Genomic DNA, 21,848 nt, shown 5'->3' with positions numbered 1-21,848 from the left:
ATAATTTAGTCTTTCACTGATATTTTCATTAAAATTAAATATTTTTTATTTAATATTACTGTTAATTTGAGTGAAAAAAATAAATATATCATTTATTAATTAAAAAAATTTACTATTTAATTCCTAAAATTTAATTAATATTATGATTTGTTCTTTATATTTTAGAAATTAAATGATTTAGTCTCTCACTTATATTCTCCCTTAATTAAAATTAATTGTTATCAAATAAATTAATTTTTTAGTTCTAAAAAAGATTTTAAGAAAAAATTTTAATAAGAACAAAGTTAATAATAAAAAAGTAAATTCTAATAATTTTAGCAATTATCAAATATAGAGATTAGATAATTTAATTTTTAAAATACAAAGACTAACTTATAATATCGATCAAAACTCAAAAATCAAATAATAAATTTTTCTTAGTTAAATAAAGAGCATATTTATTTTTTTCACTTAAACTAACAATAATATTCCATAGAAAAACTTGTGATTTAGATAAAAATATAAGTAAAATTAAATTGTTCAATTTTTAAAATACAAAGAGCAAATTGTAATATTAATCAAAACCCATATCCAAATAAAAAATTGCCCTTAAATTTATTGATGATGAAATATATATATATATATATTTTTTTAATTTTAGCCTATATCTTTAGATTTTGATGTTGAATTTTTGTTTAGATGTTAAAATTTTTTTGTCTATTTTCAGTGAAAAATTTTCCTATTAATTAAATATTTACTAGATTAATTAGAGAAGTAAAACCTTCAGCATCAAGTGCAATGGTATAGGTATGTACCTTTACACAAATCAAACAAATATTAATTTCAAAAAGATCATTTAATTGAGAATTAAATATATTAACTTCATGTAGGCCATGTAAAAAGTTGATATAAAAAATGAAGATGCAAATAAACAACAGTCATATTTCCACCCAATTTCAATTAAAAAATATTATATTAATATGTGATAATATATAAAAAATTGATATGTCCACATACATTTGGTTTCATCTAATAGATGATATTGTGCTTTGTTTTTTATAGCAATATTATTGAAAAGGTGCCAACAACCCAGCCAATTAGTAGTTCAATCAATTTAAAATTTCAACAGTTATTTTCAATTTTTAAATATTGTTTATTTTAATTCAATTTTTAATTATTATATTTACTTTCAATCAAACAATATAATTTTAATTTTAATTATAATGAGATAATTTATTTTCATAATTATTTAATAAAAATTAAAAAGCACGTAATTGATATACTCAATATCTAATGCATCCATATTTTTCTGTACAGTAAATAAATGTCTAATTAAAAAATAAAAACATTATTGAAGAGATTGGTTGAATTTGTGCTCAATTTAGGATAAATCATACACCATCACAATCACATTTCCAATCGATGCAACGCTTGCTATTCGTTTTTTTTCCTAATTTTCGTCCTATTAGATTGAATTTTTTTATGAAGAAAGAAATTATAATTTTTTTTATTTTATTATTAAGAACAATTTAAAAAGTGAAAGCAAATGAATTTCAATTATAAAATTATACAAAATATGAACTATATAGAATTCAATTGGATTCAGAATTTTCTTTCTAAAGTCTTCTAAAAAGTATTACGGCTATCTGTCGACCTGTAATCTCTTCCTGTATTACCTGGTGATTAGTGATCATTGCATATTTATCCTTTGAGGGAAAGAAAATTCATTATTGTCCTGGATTCCATAATTATGTTCTTGAATTGAAATTTGAAATTTCTTAGTGGTTTTAGTCCACAAAATATGTGCTCAAAGTCATCATGCTGTTCTCTACTAGCAGCACTTGCAGCCCTGCACTTCTTCAAGTGGGTATTGGTGCACACCCAAATTCATGTAACCAAATGCTATGCTACGCACAATTATTCAGTCTTATAGACGATTCTAATGCCGCTGAGCAAAGCTCATTAGTCAAGAGTAAATATCCTCTTATTGACTTGGAAAATACAAATACGTTCCACAGAAAAAAATATGCTTCTTTGGTTCTGGATTAACTATATTAAAACATTTGTATGAAACAAACAAGCTTTTCCGGTATCAAATATCTTTTGAATTTTTCATATTCCTCTTCCTATTTAGTTTTGAAGTATTCACCATTCAAGGTTCATAAGCTGCAGACCTCTCTTCTTCCTCCTTAATAGTGTTGATCATGAGAGCAATTTGATTCATTGTAGGCCTAGCATCTGGAGTGTTGTTAACACATTTTATAGCTATCTGAAGCAAGTTCACCATTCTCTCTTCACTTGCACCTTCTGATATAAGGGCCTTGTCAAAAACCTCTACCGTCCATTCCTCTCGAACGACTGAATGAACCCATTTAGTTAAGTCTATTCCATTATTCTGCACTAGCTTTCCTGTTAGTAGTTCAAGCAGAATCACTCCGAAACCATAGACGTCTAACTTGAAGGCATTAGGAGAACTAGCCTCAGTTTTTTGCATGCTTTTGAAACCATTGACATTGACAAGTGAAGAACAGTCTTGATCATCAACAACCATAAGTCCATACTCGCTTATGCAAGGCTCCATGTGCTTATTCAGTAAGATGTTAGAGGATTTTAAGTTTCCATGAGCAATCCCATCAGGATGAAGCACCTGATGCATAAAGGCCAATGCCTCGGCAATGCTAGCTGCAACACTGAGTCTGCTCATCCAGTCAAATGCTCGTCTCGATTGGGTTCCTGAAGTACACAATGTATAATCTCAGAAACTCTTTACACAAGTTGTAATTTGTATGAAGGAGTTCTATTTTCGTTTACATGCATATCCACAATCACACTTCTATTTTAACTTGCATGAAATTATCTCTCTTCGTAGCAGCTTAGGCAAACAAATGTTATAGCTTAATCATAATCACCTGTGCTCTAGCAGAAAGGAATCATGTTTTCTTGCACAATTAAGAAGTGGGGAAATATGGGATTCTTTTGTGCAAGACAATTTCAAGAAAGATGAATTCCATTCTGTAAAATGTCGCATAAGGAAGCTATATTTCTTACTAATCATGAATTAACACCATATATATACATGATTAGAACAATTATTGTATAAGAAAATGCTAAAGTTTCGTAGTTACCATGGAGAAACCTGGAGAGACTTCCATTCTGCTGGTACTCATAAACCAATAGCTTCTCTTGTCTGGAACTATAAAAGGCAAGAGCTGGAGATACATTTGGGTGGTTTGCTTGGTAAATCTTCTCCATTCTCTGCTTAAAGTCACTGCTTGTAATTGCCCAATCCTTAATCCTTTTGACAGCCAACACCATTCCATTCTCACAGATAACCTTGTAGAGGCTTCCATGCTTTCCTCTTCCAATCAACTCTGCAGGAGCCCTCAGCAAGTCCTCAAATCTCAAACCATTCGGCACTGGACTTGTAAGAATTACCAGTGAGGTAGAAACCATCGCACTTTCAGTGGAATTGACTGAGAAATCTGATCTGCTTGCCCCAGTATTATGATCACTTGAAACAGCAGAATGCTTCTCTATACCATCATCAACTGATGCAACCTTGTCATCTGAATCACCTTTTTCTTCTCTCTTGTTTCTCTTAACCAGCTTGTAAATGATGACACAGATAACAACCAAGCCCAGTAAACTATAGCCAGAGTACATAAGAATCTCATCTTTTGAGACAACTTTTGATTTCTTCCCATCTTCAACATTTGTTGAATTCTCCTGAATATAACAATCTCTTTTCAATAGGGGCCCGCATAATCCAGGATTGTCCATGAAGCTGCTTTCATCGAATTGTCCCGTCACAACAGGAATAGGACCAGTGAAATCATTGAAGGAAACATTGAACTTTTCAAAATGGGAAAGATCAAAATTCAGTATCTCACCGGTAAGCTCATTATGCTGAGCAAGGAATGTTGTGAGACCTGATTTCTGCGATAAATTGGGCAAGTTACCAGAGAACTCATTATATGAAATATCCAGTCTTTTCAGATTCTTAAGCATGGCTAGCGAGTCAGGAAGGTTCCCATGAAATTGGTTCTGGCCTAGAAGCAAGCGAATGAGATTTCTGCAGTTTGAAATCGCAGCAGGGAGCTGTCCACCAATACTGTTCTGATCAAGCTTAATAAATAGAAGAGATTTACCAAGAGGTGGCACATTGCAAAGAGAAGCAGCATCAAAAACTCCAGCAAGACTGGACTGATTGAGATATATCCTTCTTACCAAACTTCTGTTCTGGCTATCACAGGTCACACCCTTCCACTTATCCTGGCAGGGATCAGTGGCATTGTTCCAACCAAAACTTGGATCTGGTTGCCCATTGGTGCCACTCAGTTTTGCAAGAAAGTTGATGAGTGAGCTCTTGACCTCCTCCCCCACTTTAGAATTTGTTGAGTGGAAGAGGAGAGAGAATGAAATGAACAGTACCCATATTGGGATTTGCTTCATTTTCGATGAACTAAGCTTTGATGCAAACAGATGCGCAATAGAGGTTTGTTGGGAGAAGTTGTAATAAGTAACGATTTTCCAATGTAGGAAATCCCTATGTTCAAAGTGATTTCTAGAATTAGTTATAAAGCAAATCGGCTGATTTCACAATGGAATTTGTCATCTTATGTAACAGATTGCCGATGTAAGACTGGACTAAACCACTTGGCTCCAACTAAGAACTGAAAACCAGGTGCCGGCAGCCAGAAAGCATTGATTGTCATGTCATTTTCAATTGTGAATGCATGAAAGACCTGAAAGTGCTTCATTGTCAGTTTAATGTGTCATTACTGCTTACTGCTCTGCATCGCTTATGAATCACATATTGAAAATTCGACTAATCTTTGCAGATCACTGCATCATTACTGCTTGATGCTGTGCATCGTGTGATTAATCAGCTATAAAAATTGGATAATCAAAACTAATCATGGTTTCAGTTAAATTGACTCGTACTTTTTTCTTCACAGGGAGATTGGAGTAGTGGGACCCGAACCTGACAGAACCTAACACCTGTTCAGTGAGTGCCTTTAGCGACTGAACCAAACCAGGCTAGGCAAATTGAACCATACAATGCAAAGTCTATCAGTTGTAACTCTTGATGATTACTACCTGTCAGCTTTTGCATTTTCTGAGTGGTTAGGACCTGACGATACAAAATGAGCTCATTGGAATAATATTACTATGGACTTTTATAGCAAAAATACAAGAAGTATGCTACAAAGTGCATCAAACAGAAATTGGCATGCAACCCCTTCTCAAAATTTGGAGATTCTAATCATGACCCTTCATTTTAATCACCATTAAAGATCATCTGGGTTACGTTAAAGTAACAGACAGACCGTACCATGCAAATGTCTTGTAAAAAATACTACAACCAGTTTCCTAAAGTAACTCGCAGTATGACATTGCAGACAGCTTCATATAGAAGAGAAAACTAGATATAAAAGTGCCCGTTGTATTTATTGATTTCCTTGTTTCAAATTTTCACTACATTTGATGTCGCTGTTAAAGTGCATTTTGTTATACATGGAATTATCATTATTTGGTCTCTAACTACACCTTCACCAATTTACAAGCAATTGAATAAATGACCAACTAGTAACTAAAAGGTAATGAAATGGACAAGAAAATGTAAAGGAGACTGCCTAAATTAAATGTGAAGGGCCATCATCAGGGATCTGCATCACCCGCAACATTGTCATCACTTGATATTCTTTCTGCATCACTAACATCCTCTTCGCTGATGTCTTCGTTGCTATCTTCTGAGAGAGCATTGGTGATATTTTCCTTTTTTGCATAACGTTCACAGTACTCTGTCAACATAAACATGCATCAACTAAGAAGTCAAAAACACCTACCTAGTAAGGTTAGTTATAATTATATGAATTAATAATTTCCCGGAACTCCAATTCCAATGGTATTAGTCATATAATTGAGAAGACCATATGTTAAAGTTGCCAGCATATTGAACTGAAAATCAGCAATTTAATAAGACAGCCAACTAAAGATTTCAAGACCTTCTGAGAATGCTCGACAGAAAGAAGGCTCAATGTGCCATTAATAAAGTAAAATGAAAATAAAATGAGGCAAAAAAGTTCTCACCTTTCACTTTCTCTTCATACTGTTTCTTATCTTTCATCATTAGGGATGCTGCATCACCGTTAAGTGGGTCTGAAGGGTTTGGATAAAGCAGCAGCTGTGGAAGGAAAACCTCAAACACATTTAAAAGATCTGCAGCCAGAGAAAGCCTTGGTAAGATAATTTATGAATCAAACATCCAGCGAGACAAGGTAAAATGGAGAATGAAATGCATGAATAAAATCAAAATTAATATCATAACACTTTAATTCTTAGTGCAAGGTTTGGGAGTAAAGATCTGGACTAGAACTGACCAGTACTAACTTAATTGCTTTATGACAGGGAGAAACTTTATCATACTGTATTTATTGTTCCAAATTATCCTTTTTCCTTCTTATTTTCAGAAAGGAACACAGGAGGAAGCAATTCAGGACAGATGGCAGACAATCCTGTTATTGTTGTTCTTTTGCCATCAATAATTCCCTAAATTGACTCCCTTGAGAAAACATATGCTTGCCAAACAACATGAGACCTGTCATGTTTCCATCCGCATTTATCAAGAATTGCAGCATTACGTAAGGTTCCCCTCCCTCACAAGCACTTCACATTTTTTCAGCAAAAAACAGACAAAGAAGGCTTATGTCAGGATGATGTATTAAGATAGCCAATAAATTGTGGATCTTAATTAAAAAGACCATAGTTTAAGCTAGACATGCACGCAATAAACTGAAGCAGAAACACAACAGGAGTGAAATTCTGGACTCCAAGCTGTATGATGGATATTGTGTCTCAGTATATATGAATCAGTATGGATTTGCATGCTGCAGATATTTGAGGTCTAATTATCCCAGGAGACACACCCATATTCTGAAAAGAAAAAAAAAAAAAAAAAAAAAAAAAAAAAAAAAAAAAAACACCACCAACAACAACAAGGGAAGATATATTTAGCCACTATTACATGTTTAGAAAAGAAGTTTAAATTACCAAACATTGGACTCCATGATTGGTTGATGACATCCAAGCATACAGAACCAGACCTGCAAATTACACAAGGAAATCAACAATAAAAGAAATTCTTCGCCTGATAAAAGAGAGATGATGCTCTGCATTCAGCATTCGAGCATTTACAGCCGCATCATCAAGGGGGGAAAAAAAAGAAGAAAAAACACACTTGGCACTTGATCAACATTCAACTTTCAAAATGCTCCTGTTTTCCTTTCTCTTTCCCCAGTAAGCAAGGAGTATTAAAGAAAAAGCCAACAAGAGGTAGAACCGCAAGCATTATTAAAGAAAAAGCCAACAAGAGGTGGAACCAAGTATGATAAACTCAAATTGTACCAAGTGTGATTAGTAGAACTAATTAACAAAAATTCAACTCTCAACAATGCTAAGTGTCCAAGAAAGCTTACATCTCATCAACATTAGGGTGGTATATTTTATTCAGAAACCCAATGGAAGGAGATTTGTATGGGTAAGCATCTGGTAGCTCCACATGGATTTTCCAAACACCGCCTTCATAAAGGCCTGCAGCCAAAGAGATGTCATAAAAACTTAGTGATAAAGAATAAAATCTCACATAACAATGTCCATTTCAAATTTTATTAGAGATTAAAAAAAAGTAAATATAAGAAAATAACTTTTTGCAGCATTTATACTATAGGCACAACTCAGGTAAAATATCAGTATGCCACAGTCCCCAAATCTTGTCACCATTCCTTCTTTGTACCTAACATGCATATTTGTGCACATATATGAATTCACTCACATAACATTTCACATCAAAGAAAGCAGTTGTGTGGAAAGAGAAATAGCAAATTACTTTCTTTTGGCCCATGGAATTCCACATTGAATTCATTAATCCCATCATTGATTGGCTCCACAGTGTAGTCACTCATCATCCTACAAAATATAAAACAGCAGGTAGAGACACAATTACAATGGCTACCATCTACAAAATAATTTGAATATCAATAACAGGTGATGTGAAATGCAAAAGAAAAAGACGCCTAAAGTTTCAAAAGGTAACAAAGAAATCAAAAGCACAAATCATTATCGCTAATATACAATAATACAGTTTCAAACACCATGGAGGACAGGTAAGAAACTAAAGATTACATGTTCATGATCTCATTAGCTTCAACCCAGAAAACAATAATATGGAAAAGCAACACAAACAGTATTGATATTAAATATTATTATGATAATAGCACTTACAATTTCATAACATCCATATCTCTTCTCTTGCTTGGAGAAGACATCCTTTCATTTAACAGATATTCTTTGGTCGTGGGCCTGCCATTTAATAACTGTCAGGCATAACTCAAAATAGATTCATAAATAACATAATAACAACTTCCTTTCCCACCAAGTAAATAAATATATATTTGTCTACGCAATTCCAAATTTTCAGTCCTCAATGAATTTTCATCAACTGCAGAAACTTCAAAACCAATTCCTTTTTCTTGTTCCTTTATGATAATGTTTTCACTTGTTGCAAAGAGAAATTTCATCAGCACCATTTCCCTATTGAATACCAAAATCCAATTGAAGATACACCAATCATTGACAGACAAATAAAGTTGACTATGGTAATGTGCAATACATATCTTAGATTACTCCCTAGGCAACCGAGCAGGTCAGTGCCGTGGGTTAAACGAGAAACAACCCTACTCATCACAAAGCAGTTTAGCACAAGAATAAACAGATTAATAACAGCCACCTAAACTCTTCCTCATCAAAGTATTCATAAGTATCAAGATGATGGTTTTTCCCCCTTTTGCTCTGTGCTTGTTATTGTTACAAGTAACTCAAATTAAATGGAGAAAGTTGGGTACAGTATAAACTTATTTATACAATGGCATCACCAAGAAGCCTAAATTATGATCATCCATAATCTTTCCCTTGTTGCCAACAAATCACTCCCATAAACTTGCTCCCTTGTAGCATATAACAATTGAAAAGAAAAAATGCCAATCCCAAATTAAACCTAATGCATACTCTTTCCTTGATGAAAGACAAAATTTAAAAAACCAATCAAATACCAAAAGGCCGCATACTGCCCCAAAATTAGTAAAACAAACCGATGAAATTTAAGATCCAAGTCTAGAACAACCAATTAAACCCCAATTGATAAATCACTGGAAAACAGAATCAACAATTATAGATTGAAAAGAAAAATAAAAAGGGAAATTAAGAGATAACCGAAATTTGAAGAGTGAATTATTGAGAGGGTTTTTTAAAGGTTTTCTGTGATTAGGTTTTATTCACATATGTATTGAAACGGGAGCAGATGCCAGATAGAAAGAAAGCAAAAGTTGACAGATGACATGAGAGACGAAAAGAGGTACGCACATGCGCGTGTTTCTGGCACGTGATGCGAATTTACCAGCGTGTATGGAAGTTGGTGGCGGGTTTGGCTCCTCTCCGCCAAGGCCCCGTTCCTTTCTGTTCTTCTAATCTCTCTCTCTCTCTCTCTCTCTCTCTCTCTCTCTCTCTCTCTCTCTCTCTCTCTCGTATAAATTTTTAAAAGGAAAAAGCATATATATTTTAATAAAATTAACTATTTAATCTATATATTTTAAAAAATATACCATTAAATATAATTTTTTCATAGAGTAAATTTTATTAATTCATGCAAATATTTTGTCTCTTAATGATTTTTTAATTTACATTTCATAGTTAATTAAGTTGAAAGTGAGTTTATTTACACTATAGATATATTTTATGCAAGAATTAGTAAAAATTGGAGATAAGTCTAATTTAGGCAAAAGATCTCACCCCTTGTCATGAAATTCTCATAGTTGACTGTGAGATTGAAGAAACAAGTCAGCTTCTAATGAGATGGAAGAAGGGCGTATGACTAGTTATGAGATTGTTACAAGGCTATGAGATATTATTTATGGGCATTTTCTCACCCAATGAGCTTGTAACACCTCACCAAGTGAAGAAGAAAAGCCAAAATTGAAGTTGGAAAATTTCTACAATGGAAAGGAGAGAGACATTTTGCACTTTCCCAAACACTAAAAAACTCAACAATTTCTGCTATAGCAAGGATCCTGAAAGAGGGATTTTGAAAGCTTGAAGGAGAAAGACACCAATTCACATCCTATAGAGTTTTATCCTATTCCCTTTTAATTTCATTTCTTTGAGAGAAACCCATTTTTGTTAAATGATTTTGAGTTTTGATTGTTTCAGTTTTATTGTTGTTTTTGACATTATGAGCGGCTAGATATTTTAGCTAGGGATTTGATGTAGCTTGAATTGATTAATCTCTAGATTTTGATCTAATTTTCTCTACTTTGGTAATAGTTATTATTTTTGAGTTTAATGCGTTTAAGTATCTTGGTCAAATACTTGAATGATTTTATATTTATAATCTATGGTTAGAAAACATGATTATGAGTTTGATTTTAATAATAACTATCATATATTTCAATTAAGCGAGGAAACTAACTATGGGGATTTATTGAAATAATCTTATCTTAATGCTCTAATTAATTGAGTCATTCTCTATAAGAAAATAGGGGTTAATTATTTAATTAGAAAATTTGATGATAACCGAAAGAAATTATTAAATGCTTTTTTATTATTAACCCTTGCGAGAGTAGTTAAATTGATTATTAGACAAAATTGATTGAAATTAATTATTAGGTCAAGTGAAATCAATATCCCTAGCCACTTTTTCATTAGTTTTTAAAGTTTTCATTGTTTTTATTAGTTAATTTCATTTTTAGCTCAATTTTAATTTGTTGAATTTAATCCAATTTGATAGTGTAGATGTTAGTAAAATTAACATAAATTTTAGTAATTAAATACAATCCTCATGGGAATGATACTTTACTCTTTACTGTATTACTTATACAATTCCATGCACTTACGGACGCATATCAAGTTTTTGGTGCCATTACTAGGGATTTGTGCTTTAATATCAAAATGGTTAATTTTACTAGTAATCTAGACATTTTTTTTTTAATTTTATTCTTCTATATTGTTTTCTTATTTTTCTTGTGAGATACTTCATGATGTTTTATCTATAAGCAATCACAAGTTTTGCTCAACAGCAGCTAGAGCTATTTTATGCTGCTTGGGAAAGGTTCAATGATATGATAGAGCAATTCTCTTATCACAATCTTTCAAATCGATCTTTTACTCTCTGTTTTTATAATGGACTGGATGATGCTTCAAGAAGCTGGGTAAATAATGGAGCATGGGCAACCAGTGGTCATCTTTTACACAGAAGCCATAAGGAAGCAGTTTAGTTACTAAATGATATGGTAGATTTTGATTACCATTGGCATTGGGATCCTTCACTATACCCTTCATATATCTCTCAGCCTATTGATACAAATCATTCATTTAAGCATCAGGAAGAGAAGAGTTCAACACTTGAAGAGATAGTTGCTCGAATTGAAAAAGGAGCTAAACAAAAATTGGTGTTGGATTGTAACACCCCTATACTAAGTAGACTATACATTCTACTGTTTTGGTGACTAGTGCCTGTCCGAATAGTTAGGATGTTTAGAACTATATTTAAGTCATCTAGAAAAGTCAGAAATAAAAATTAATAGAAATTACCTGAAGGTGAAATGGAAATAAGAAAAATAAAATATAATCGATTAAATGAGCCGACGTCTCGGCGATGGGTGACCGAATTGAGAAGTGACTGCGAACTCAGTTGCTACCCTAATTTCGTGTGGGACCCCATGACACTTCAGGTCTAGGGACAATTGCGAAGCTAATGGTAAAGTGAAAATCACAAAAAAGAATAGAGAACAAGTTTAAATAATTAAAACAGAATTCAAGAAGCAATATAGTGCTATTAGAACAATTGATCATACTGATAAGGGGCATTTTGGTCAATTCACCCATAGAGGTGATTTTTGACCTTCATGTCCATTAAAATATATAAAATTAAAATATTGAAAAATATATTAGAAATGAAGAGGTGTAGAGAAAGAAAATGAAAGAAATAGAAAAATTCAAAATTTAATTACTATAATGATATCACTATGAGATAATTAAAAATTTTAATTTTGATTTATTAAATTATGGGATAATTACAACATAAATAAGACAAAAATTAAAAAGGAAAAATTCGCTTCCTTCTTCCTAAAAGCTAGTCATCCCTCTCTCTCAATTTCTCTCTCTTTTTCTTTCCTTTCCACCATTGTTAAGGTTGTGAAGCTTTAATTTCACTAGTTTTCTTCCATAATTTCCCTAAGTCCCAATACAAAAGTTTATCCCTAGACCTTGCTTTACATTTTGGGAGCAAAAAAGAGAGGAAAAACTTGAAGTTTGGTTAGCTTGGACTTGAGCCACTTGAGGTTAGTGTTAATTCTTACACTTCTCTCTCTTTATTCATGATTAGACACTTAAATTGAATTAGGATTTGTTAAAATTTAAACAAAAATTGCATGTTAGGGTACCCATAAATTTCGGCCAGCCATGGTGTTGTGAGGTATTGATTTGTTTTAATGCAATTGAAGGTGTATTCAAGTTTAAATGATCAAGGATAGGTGATTAGTATGCTTAAATGATATGACTTTGCATGAATTGGGAAAAAGGAGAATGAGGGTTTTGGTTGAAAATTAGGGTTTTGAGGACTTTTGACTAATTGGTATTTGTGATGCTCAATTTTGATCAATTAGTGTGTTATGAATTGGGAATTAATGAATGGAATTGAGAAGTTGATGATGTGGTGTTATTGAATTCTGGACAGCCTGACCTCTATTCATTTAAAAGGTTATAAGTAGAATTGCATGACTCCAATTGGTGTGAGGCCAATTGGAAATGAAATTAGGGTCATAATGCTACATTTTTTATGAAGAAATATTGCTAAAAAACTGACCACAAGTTGGTCTAAAATTAGGTGGAATCCGGAATAGGTGCCCTGATTATGGGCAGAATTGACCAAATGAATAGTACATGTTCAAATGGTCATATCCTTGTGTGGAGAGGTTTAAATGACCTGATTTTTGAATCATTGGAAAACTTAGACATAGTAGAACAACTTTCATGAAGAACATAAACTCAAATTCTGACCATAACCTAATCAAATTGCTAACCAAAGTTAGGTCATTAAAACTGCCAGAACCAAAATTTGCCCAGAAAATCTGAAAATGGACCAATCCGACTAGTTATGGTAAAAATACCATAACTTGAGCTCCAAAACTCCAAATGGAGTGATTCAAAAAGAGAATTAAAGCAGAGACATTAAGGAACAACTTTGATGAAGAAAGTTTAGCCAAATTCCCACTGTAGATTGGTCCAATGGAATAGTAAACATTGGAGACAAAAACTAAAATCTTGAAATTACTCTTAGAAAGGCTTGAATTGTAATTGGCAACTAATGCCAATAAAATTGTAACCCAAAATGTGGTAGAACCATATGTTTAGAAATTTTATACCTATTAATTATGAAAAAGTCAATATTTTGAATGAATAGTAATGTAAATAGTAACCACAATAATGTCAAATGCAAAGAACTCAACGCTTATGAGAATTTATAAGTAAAATTATGTAAAATTTAATTTATTTTATTAATTAGTAGAAATGACTTGGTGGATATTAAAATACTTTAATTATATGTTTTAGTTGGTAAGGAGTCATCCAAGGAATAAGAAAATGTTAGATCAAGTCAAGACTAATTAAAGAGGTTTGTGTACAACAACTAACTCTATTTTATTTTCCAAATTGAATTTGGCATTGAATGAGTTGTGAAAATAGTTTATGGTCTTTATTATATTAGTAAATACTTTGATTGACAAAAATTATGTGTTGCTAGCCCAATTTTAGGAAATTATTTGAATGAAATAAGAATATGAATTGATGAATATTTTGATGCTTGAAAAATTATTGAAATGGTTCGAAACCACAGTTGTCATGACTATATGTTTGAATTCCTCACTAGCTTGCCTAGTGGGACGAATTAGATTTGTATTCCCTCTCTGGCTGAAGTGTTGAGGTGTGTGCCAGTTGAGGATGAATTGAATGAGTACTCATATACATGTGCTAGTTAGCCTTTGCATTCCCTATTAGCTTTTGGTTATTGGGACGAATTGGATAATCGTGTCATGATCAAAACTGTGTGACTTTTCGAAATTCCTATTCTATGATTTATGGAATAAAATTTGGTTTATTTAAGTAATTTTCTAGCTTTAAAAGTAAAGCATGATTTTATATGTGTTAATATTTTAATTGATTTAATTTGGAAGATTGTGATTTATGTTGATGTGTAAATTATTATTTTTTTAGTTGTGTACCACTGAGTTTTTGGCTCAGCGATAGCTTGTTTACGCTATCGTAGGTAAAGAGGCAGATAAAGTAGTAGAGTAGACTGCTTGTGATGTGGAGTGATCAGCATTTTGGAGTCATCACTGGGTATATAGAATATACCCTTGTAAATTTTCGTTTAATGTATATGTATCTGTGTGTATGTACATAATAGATTTGAGCAGTTGTATAAAGATTTTGAAATTTTATTTTTGATCAGTGTAAATATTTATAATGTAAATCTATTATTTCTTATTAATGAAATGCTTAAGTTCTTCTGAATTTTTCAAATAATGAATTGCTATTTTTTATTGAGTTGATGGGATTGAATTGTATTAAAATTACTAGAGTTGTGGTTAAAATGTATATTGAGAGTGTTTTTAATAGGTTTTGAAGAACTGTTTTCTCAAATTATAGACAGCACTCTACCAAAATTTTTATAAAATTTTCGAAATCCTGAATTGATAAAAAATTTGACTCGTGACATAAACCTTAATTAAAGGCTTTTAATAAGTATTCAACATTACCTTACAATTTAAAATGAATAGAAATTAGTTTAAAATCTCTTATAGTATATTTAATGGATTATCGGTAGGCGAAGTTTGGTAATTCATTAGGTATAATATGGGATCATGTTATGCCTTACAGAGGAGTAAGGTGTGACATGTTTTAGTGGTATCAGAGCTAGTTTTCAAAGCATATTTTAAACTGTGAATTTGAGTATTTTTCTTGATAGGTACAACTGCTAAATGCCATTGTTTAATACATACGGTGCATTACATTATGAATATGAACTGATGGAGGGAAATCTCCTTGTGTTGTTTGTTCAGGAGATAAAATATCCTCTAATTAAACATGAAAGAAGGAGATCGCTCAATTGAGCAATCAGTTGAGGCTGAGGCACAAGGGGAAGCCCTAGCTCTTCAAAATACTAGTGGGTCAGCTGCACCAGCTCTTTCTATGCAGCAATTCCCTACACAGTTTGCTCAACAAATGGCTACTTTGTTCTAACAAATGGTTGGAAACATGCCTACTCAAGCCCCAATTCAAGCACTAGTAGTGTAACCACAGCCTCCAACCAGGTAGTATAACAAGCTGATCAAATATGGTGCAACTGAGTTTAAGGGAATAGTGGACCCACTGGAAGCATAGCAATGGTTGGAGATAATGAAAAGAGTATTTAAGAAGCTACACTGCATAGAAGAACTAAAGTTTAAATACTCAATCTCACTACTACAGGGGGATGCGTATGATTGATGGAAAACCATCCCCATAGTTTGGTGAAACCCCCGGTATTGACATAGGACAACTTCCTCAGAGAGTTTAGACAGAAATACGTCCCAAATGCCTATGTGGACATGAAACTGCAAGAATTCTTAAGTCTGAAATAGGAGAACAGAACAGTGGCAGAGTATGAAAGGGAATTTTCTCACCTAAGCTACTATGCTGGGAGTTTACTCACCACTAGCAAAGACTAGTGTAAAAGGTTTGAGGCCGAGTTGAAGCCTAGTTTGAGAATGCAAGTGGTTGGGTTTCGGCATGACAATTTTTCTGAACTGATATCTCAAGCCCTAGAGTTAGAAAGGATAGAATCAGAAGGGGCACTCATGAAAGAGAAGAGTGAGAAATTAGTGGATCAGAGTTCCAGTGGTAATACTGTAAGAGGAAGAACTTCAGGGGATATAGTAGTAAAAAATCTGGTAGAGGGAGATTTTCGAGACAAAGACCACCTAGAATCTGGTCAGCAGACGACCAGAAGCTCCATTCCTCCTCATCCCTGTGAGACTTATGGTAGGAACCATGGTGGGGTATGCTACAAAGCTATCGGTGCTTGTTATAACTACGGTGGTACGGGACATTTTGCGAATGATTGCACCAGTGCCCGCAGATTTGGGCCACCTACTACCACAACAGAAGGATCTATTTAGAGTTCTGCCATCAGAGGTTCACAGCCAGCTAGTAGAGGCAGAGGCACAGGCAGAGGTAGGGGCAGTACCTCAGGCAGTCAAGGCACTGTTAATTAGTCAAAGCAGGGTAGTGCTCTAGCTAGAGTATACACTATGCGGTAGAGAGAAAAGGTAGAAACATCTGATATTGTGGCCGGTACATTTTCTATCTTTAACCAAGATGTGTTTGTGCTGTTTGACTCGACGTCTATACATTCTAATATTAGTGCCAGCATCACTAGTTATATTACTGTTCCTTGTATGAAAATGGATTTTGAGGTGTTAGTAACTAGTCCGTTAGGACAAGAGGTTAGGGTCAACAGAATGTATAAGGATTGTCCTTTGGTGATCCAAGAACACACCTTTTTATCCGATGTGATTGAAATGCCCTTCAGAGATTATGATATCATCTTGGGCATGGATTGGTTAGCTAGGCGTCATGCAATTATTGATCATAGACTGAAGACAGTCACTTTTGATCTCTCTCAATATGGTGATGTGGTTATACATGGGGAGAGGCAGTTACTGCCATCAAACCTTATTTCTACTACACTTGCTAGAAAAATAATTTGGAAGGGGGTGTGAAACATATTTGGCCCACGTGATAGACACCCAAGTAGGGAGTCTAGCATTGACGAACATTCCTACCGTATGTGACTTTTCGGATGTGTTTCTTGAAGAATTGCAAAGATTACCTCAGGAAAGAGAAGTGCAGTTTGAAATAGAGGTTATGCCTAGTGTGGAACCAATCTCCATTGCTCTGTACAGAATGGCACCTACTGAGTTGAAGAAATTGAAGGTACAGTTGCAAGAATTACTTGATAAGGGCTTCATCTGCCCCAGTGTGTCACCTTGGGGAGCACCAGTGTTGTTTGTTAAGAAGAAAGATGGTACTCTCTGTCTGTGTATAGACTATCGACAGTTGAATAAGGTGACCACAAAGAATAGATATCCATTGCCTTGCATAGATGATCTGTTTGATCAGTTGAAAGATGCAGCTGTGTTCTCCAAAATTGACTTGAGATTGGGTTATTATCAGTTGAAGGTGTAAGAGCAGAGTATTCCAAAAACTGCTTTTATAACTCTATATGGCCACTATGAGTTTCTGGTTATGCCATTCGGGTTAACCAATACTCCAGCTGCTTTTATGGACTTGATGAACACTATCTTCAGGCCATATTTAGACTAGTTTGTTGTGGTATTCACCAATGATGTTTTGGTGTATTCGAAGAGTGCAGAGGAGCACGATAAGCACCTGAGGATTGTGCTACAGACCTTAAGGGAGAAACAGTTGTATGCCAAGCTATCGAAGTGTGGATTTTGGCTGAAGGAAATTACTTTCTTGGGGCACATTGTATCAGTTGAAGGCATGAAGGTAGATCCCAGCAAGGTAGAAGCTATCCTTAATTGGAAGCCACCTAGAAATGTTACAGAAGTTCGTAGTTTTCTGGGCTTAGCTGGTTACCACCGCCGGTTTGTAAAGGTATTTTCTATGTTAGCATCTCCACTAACCAAGCTACTTCGGAAAGGTGTAAAATTTCAGTGGACTGATAAATGTCAGCAGAATTTTGATGAATAGAAGAGATGTTTGACTAAAGCTCCAATCCTAACTTTACCTACTCCGGGTAAAGAATACACTATTTATAGCGATGCTTCTCACAATGGGTTAGGCTGTGTACTGATACAAGACTGAAATGGCATTGCTTATGCATCTCGTCAGCTGAAAACTCATGAGAGAAACTATCCTACACATGACTTGGAGCTTGCAACTATAGTATTTGCTCTGAAGATCTGGAGACACTATCGGTATGGGGAAAAGTGTTACATCTACACAGACCACAAGAGCTTGAAGTATTTGGGCACCCAGAAGGAGTTGAATTTGAGGCAGAGGAGGTGGTTAGAATTGATTAAATACTATGACTGCTTAATAGATTATCAGCCAGGAAAAGCAAATGTGAAAGCAGATGCCTTAAGTCGCAAGACTATAGCTAGTTTAAGGGTTTCTCCTTTATCTATAGTGCATGAGTTGAGGGCACTGCATGCTAATATGGAAATAGATGATAAGGGACAAATGATAACTACTTGGCAAGTGAAGCCATTGTTAGCTTATCAGATATAAATAACAGCTCACAATGATGAAAAGTATGTGAAATTGATGGAAGAAGCTTGGGATGGCAAGAAACTAGACTTTTCAGTGAATGATAATGGCTTACTATTACATCAGGGCAGAGTGTGCATTCCAAATGATGTAGAATTGAGGCAAACCATTATGAAGGAAGCACATGACTCTCCTTTTGCTATGCACTCTGGTGGAACCAAAATGTACAGGACTGTCAAGGAGCATTATTGGTAGATGGGTATGAAGAGGGACATAGCAAATTATGTATCTAAATGCCTAACTTGTCAGTAAGTGAAGACTGAACACCAAGTGTCAGCTGGTTTGCTGCAGCCATTGCCAGTTCCCGAGTGGAAATGGGAAAGGATCACGATGGATTTTGTGATGGGACTTTCGAGAACACAGAAGAACCATGATGTAGTATGGGTTATTGTGGATAGATTAACCAAGTCTACTCACTTCCTGCCTGTAAGGATGGATTATAGCCTAGATAGATTGGCTAAACTATACCTTGATGAGATAGTGAGACTTCATGGGGTATCGGTATCGATTGTGTCAGACAGAGATCCGAGATTCACTTCTAGATTCTGGGATAGTTTGCAAAAAGCCCTAGGAACTAGATTGCACTTCAGTACAACATTCCATCCACAAATAGACGGCTAGTCTGAGAGGGTGATTCAAATATTGTAGGATATGCTACGGGCTATGTGATTGAATTTGAAGATAGTTGGGACACACACTTGCCTTTGATTGAGTTTTCCTATAATAACAGCTGCCAATTAAGCATAGGGATGCCTCCATATGAAGCTCTATATGGCAGGAAGCGCAAAACTCCTCTATGTTGGGATGAAGTGGGTGAAAGGAAGTTGATTGGTCCCGAAATTGTTCAGCAGACAGAGGAGAAGATTAAACTTATTAGACATAGACTCAAGGTTGTATCATACCATCAAAAGTCCTATATCGATCTAAAAAGAAGAGATAGTGAATATGTAGTGGATGACAAGGTATTCCTCAAGGTTTCCCCTTGGAAAAAAATTATGAGATTTGGCAGAAAGGAGAAGCTGAGTCCTTGAAAGGGCCTTATGAGGTTCTGGAAAGAGTGGGTCCTTTGGCATATAGATTAGCACTACCTTCAGAGTTAGAAAAGATTCACAATATCTTCCATGTATCTATATTGAGGAAGTACAGATCAGACCCTCTCACATTCTACCAGTGGGTCCTTTGGCATATAGATTAACACTACCTTCAGAGTTAGAAAAGATTCACAATATCTTCCATGTATCTATATTGAGGAGGTACAGATCAGACCCCTCTCACGTTTTACTAGTAGAAGAGATTCAAGTGAATCCAGACCTCACATATGAGGAAGAGCCCATAGAAATCTTAGCTTATGAGGTGAAGCAACTGAGGAACAAGTAGATACCACTGGTCAAGGTGCTGTGGAACCATCATTCAGGCCAAGAGGCTACTTTGGAGTGCGAGGAGGACATGAGGAGACAACATCCACAGCTGTTCAGAGATTAATACCAGGTAAAATTTCGGGACAAAATTTATTTAAGGGGGGGAGAATTGTAATACCCCTATACTAAGTAGACTATATATTCTACTGTTCCGGTGACTAGTGCCTGTCCGGACAATCAGGATATTTAGAACCACATTTAAGTCATCTAGAAAAGCCAAAAATAAAAATTAATAGAAATTACCTGAAGGTGAAATAGAAATAAGAAAAATAAAATATAATCAGTTAAATGAGCCGAGGTACCGGCAATGGGTGACCGAACTGGGAAGTGACTGCGAACTCAGTTGCTACCCTAATTTTGTATGGGACCCCATGACACCTCAGGCCTAGGGACAATTGCGAAGCTAATAGTAATGTGAAAACCATAGAAAAGAATAAAGAACAAGTTCAAATAATTAAAACAGAATTCAAGAAGCAATCTAGTGCTATTAGAACAATTGATCATATCGATAAGGGGCATTTTAGTTAGTTTACCCCCTAAAGGTAATTTTTGATCTACATGTCCATTAAAATATATAAAATTAAAATATTGAAAAATATATTAGAAATGAAGAGGTGTAGAGAAAGAAAATGAAAGAAATAGAAAAATTCAAAATTTAATTACTTTAATGACATCACTATGAGATAATTAAAAATTTTAATTTTGGTTTATTAAATTATGGGATAATTACAACATAAATAAGACAAAAATTAAAAAGGAAAAATTCACTTCCTTCTTCCTAAAAGCTAGCCGTCCCTCTCTCTCAATTTCTCTCTCTTTTTCTTTCCTTTCCACCATTGTCAAGGTTGTGAAACTTAAATTTCACTTGTTTTCTTCCGTAATTTCCCTAAGTCTCAATACAAAATTTTATCCCTAGACCTTGCTTTACACTTTGGGAGTAAAAAGGAGAGGAAAAACTTGAAGTTTGTTTAGCTTGGACTTGAGCTACTTGAGGTTAGTGTTAATTCTTACACTTCTTTCTCTTTATTCATGATTAGGCACTTAAATTGAGTTAAGATTTGTTGAAATTGAAACAAAAATTGCAAGTTAGGGTACCCACAAATTTCGGCCAACTATGGTGTTGTGAGGTGTTGATGTGTTTTAATTCAATTAAAGGTGTATTCAAGTTTAAATGATCAAGAATAGGTGATTAGTATACTTGAATGATATGATTTTGCATGAATTGGGAAAAAGGAGAATTAGGGTTTTGGTTGGAAATTTGGGTTTTGAGGACTTTAGACTAATTAGTATTTGTGATGCTCAATTTTGATCAATTAGTGTGTTATGAATTGGGAATTAATGAATGGAATTGAGAAGTTGATGATGTGGTGTATTGAATTCTGGACAGCCTGACCTCTATCCATTTAAAAGGTTATAAGTTGAATTGCATGACTCTAATTGGTGTGAGGACAATTGGACATGAAATTAGGGTCATAATGCTACATTTTTTTATGAAGAAATTTTGCTCAAAAACTGACCAGAAATTAGTCTAAAATTAGGTTGAATTCGGAATAGGTGCCCTCATTCTGGGCAGAATTGACCAAATGAACAATACATATTGAAATGGTCATACCTTTGTGTAGAGAGGTCCAAATGACCTGATTTTTAAACCATTGGAAAGATTAGACATAGTAGAACAACTTTCATGAAGAACAGAAACCCAAATTCTGACCATAACCTAATCAAATTGCTAACCAAATTTAGGTCATCAAAACTGCCAGAACCAAATTTGCTCAAAAAATTTGGAAATGGACCAATCCGGCTAGTTATGGTAAAAATACTATAACTTGAGCTACAAAACTCCAAATGAAGTGATTCAAAATGGGAATTAAAGTAGAGACATTAAGGAATAACTTTAATGGAGAAAGTTTAGCCAAATTCCCATTGTAGATTAGTCCAATGGAATAGTAAACATTAGAGACAAAAACTAAAATTTTGAAATTACTCTTAGGAAGGCTTGAATTGTAA

The 21,848-nt window shown here is 34.3% G+C and overlaps 2 protein-coding genes across 4 annotated transcripts; both read right to left on the bottom strand.

Moving 5' to 3' along the window:
• Nucleotides 1-1,941: 1,941 nt before the first annotated feature.
• On the bottom strand, nucleotides 1,942-5,144 carry LOC110666026 (probable inactive receptor kinase At2g26730). The gene is made up of 2 exons (XM_021826364.2): nucleotides 3,105-5,144; nucleotides 1,942-2,712 (listed from the first exon to the last, which is right to left on the bottom strand). Exons 1-2 carry the CDS (start codon nucleotides 4,429-4,431, stop codon nucleotides 2,132-2,134), a joined length of 1,908 nt encoding a protein of 635 aa, XP_021682056.2. The 5' UTR covers nucleotides 4,432-5,144; the 3' UTR covers nucleotides 1,942-2,131.
• Nucleotides 5,145-5,405: 261 nt separating this feature from the next.
• Nucleotides 5,406-9,531, bottom strand: LOC110666014 (ubiquitin-conjugating enzyme E2-23 kDa). Of its 3 annotated transcripts, none has more exons than XM_021826351.2 (7): nucleotides 9,400-9,531; nucleotides 8,263-8,340; nucleotides 7,868-7,947; nucleotides 7,458-7,572; nucleotides 7,033-7,085; nucleotides 6,073-6,201; nucleotides 5,406-5,783 (listed from the first exon to the last, which is right to left on the bottom strand). In XM_021826351.2, coding segments are annotated over exons 1-7 (600 nt in total). In that variant the 5' UTR covers nucleotides 9,402-9,531; the 3' UTR covers nucleotides 5,406-5,640. The 3 variants fall into 3 exon arrangements, with proteins under 3 accessions (XP_021682043.1, XP_021682044.1, XP_021682045.1); XM_021826352.2 differs by lacking the exon at nucleotides 9,400-9,531 and adding an exon at nucleotides 9,250-9,393; XM_021826353.2 differs by lacking the exon at nucleotides 9,400-9,531 and adding an exon at nucleotides 8,414-9,243.
• Nucleotides 9,532-21,848: the final 12,317 nt, after the last annotated feature.

Source organism: Hevea brasiliensis, chromosome 18 (assembly GCF_030052815.1).
Source record: "Hevea brasiliensis isolate MT/VB/25A 57/8 chromosome 18, ASM3005281v1, whole genome shotgun sequence".
NCBI lineage: Eukaryota > Viridiplantae > Streptophyta > Magnoliopsida > Malpighiales > Euphorbiaceae > Hevea > Hevea brasiliensis.
The sequence above is the reverse complement of the archived record's forward strand: the minus strand, read 5'-3'. Positions and strand labels throughout refer to the sequence as shown.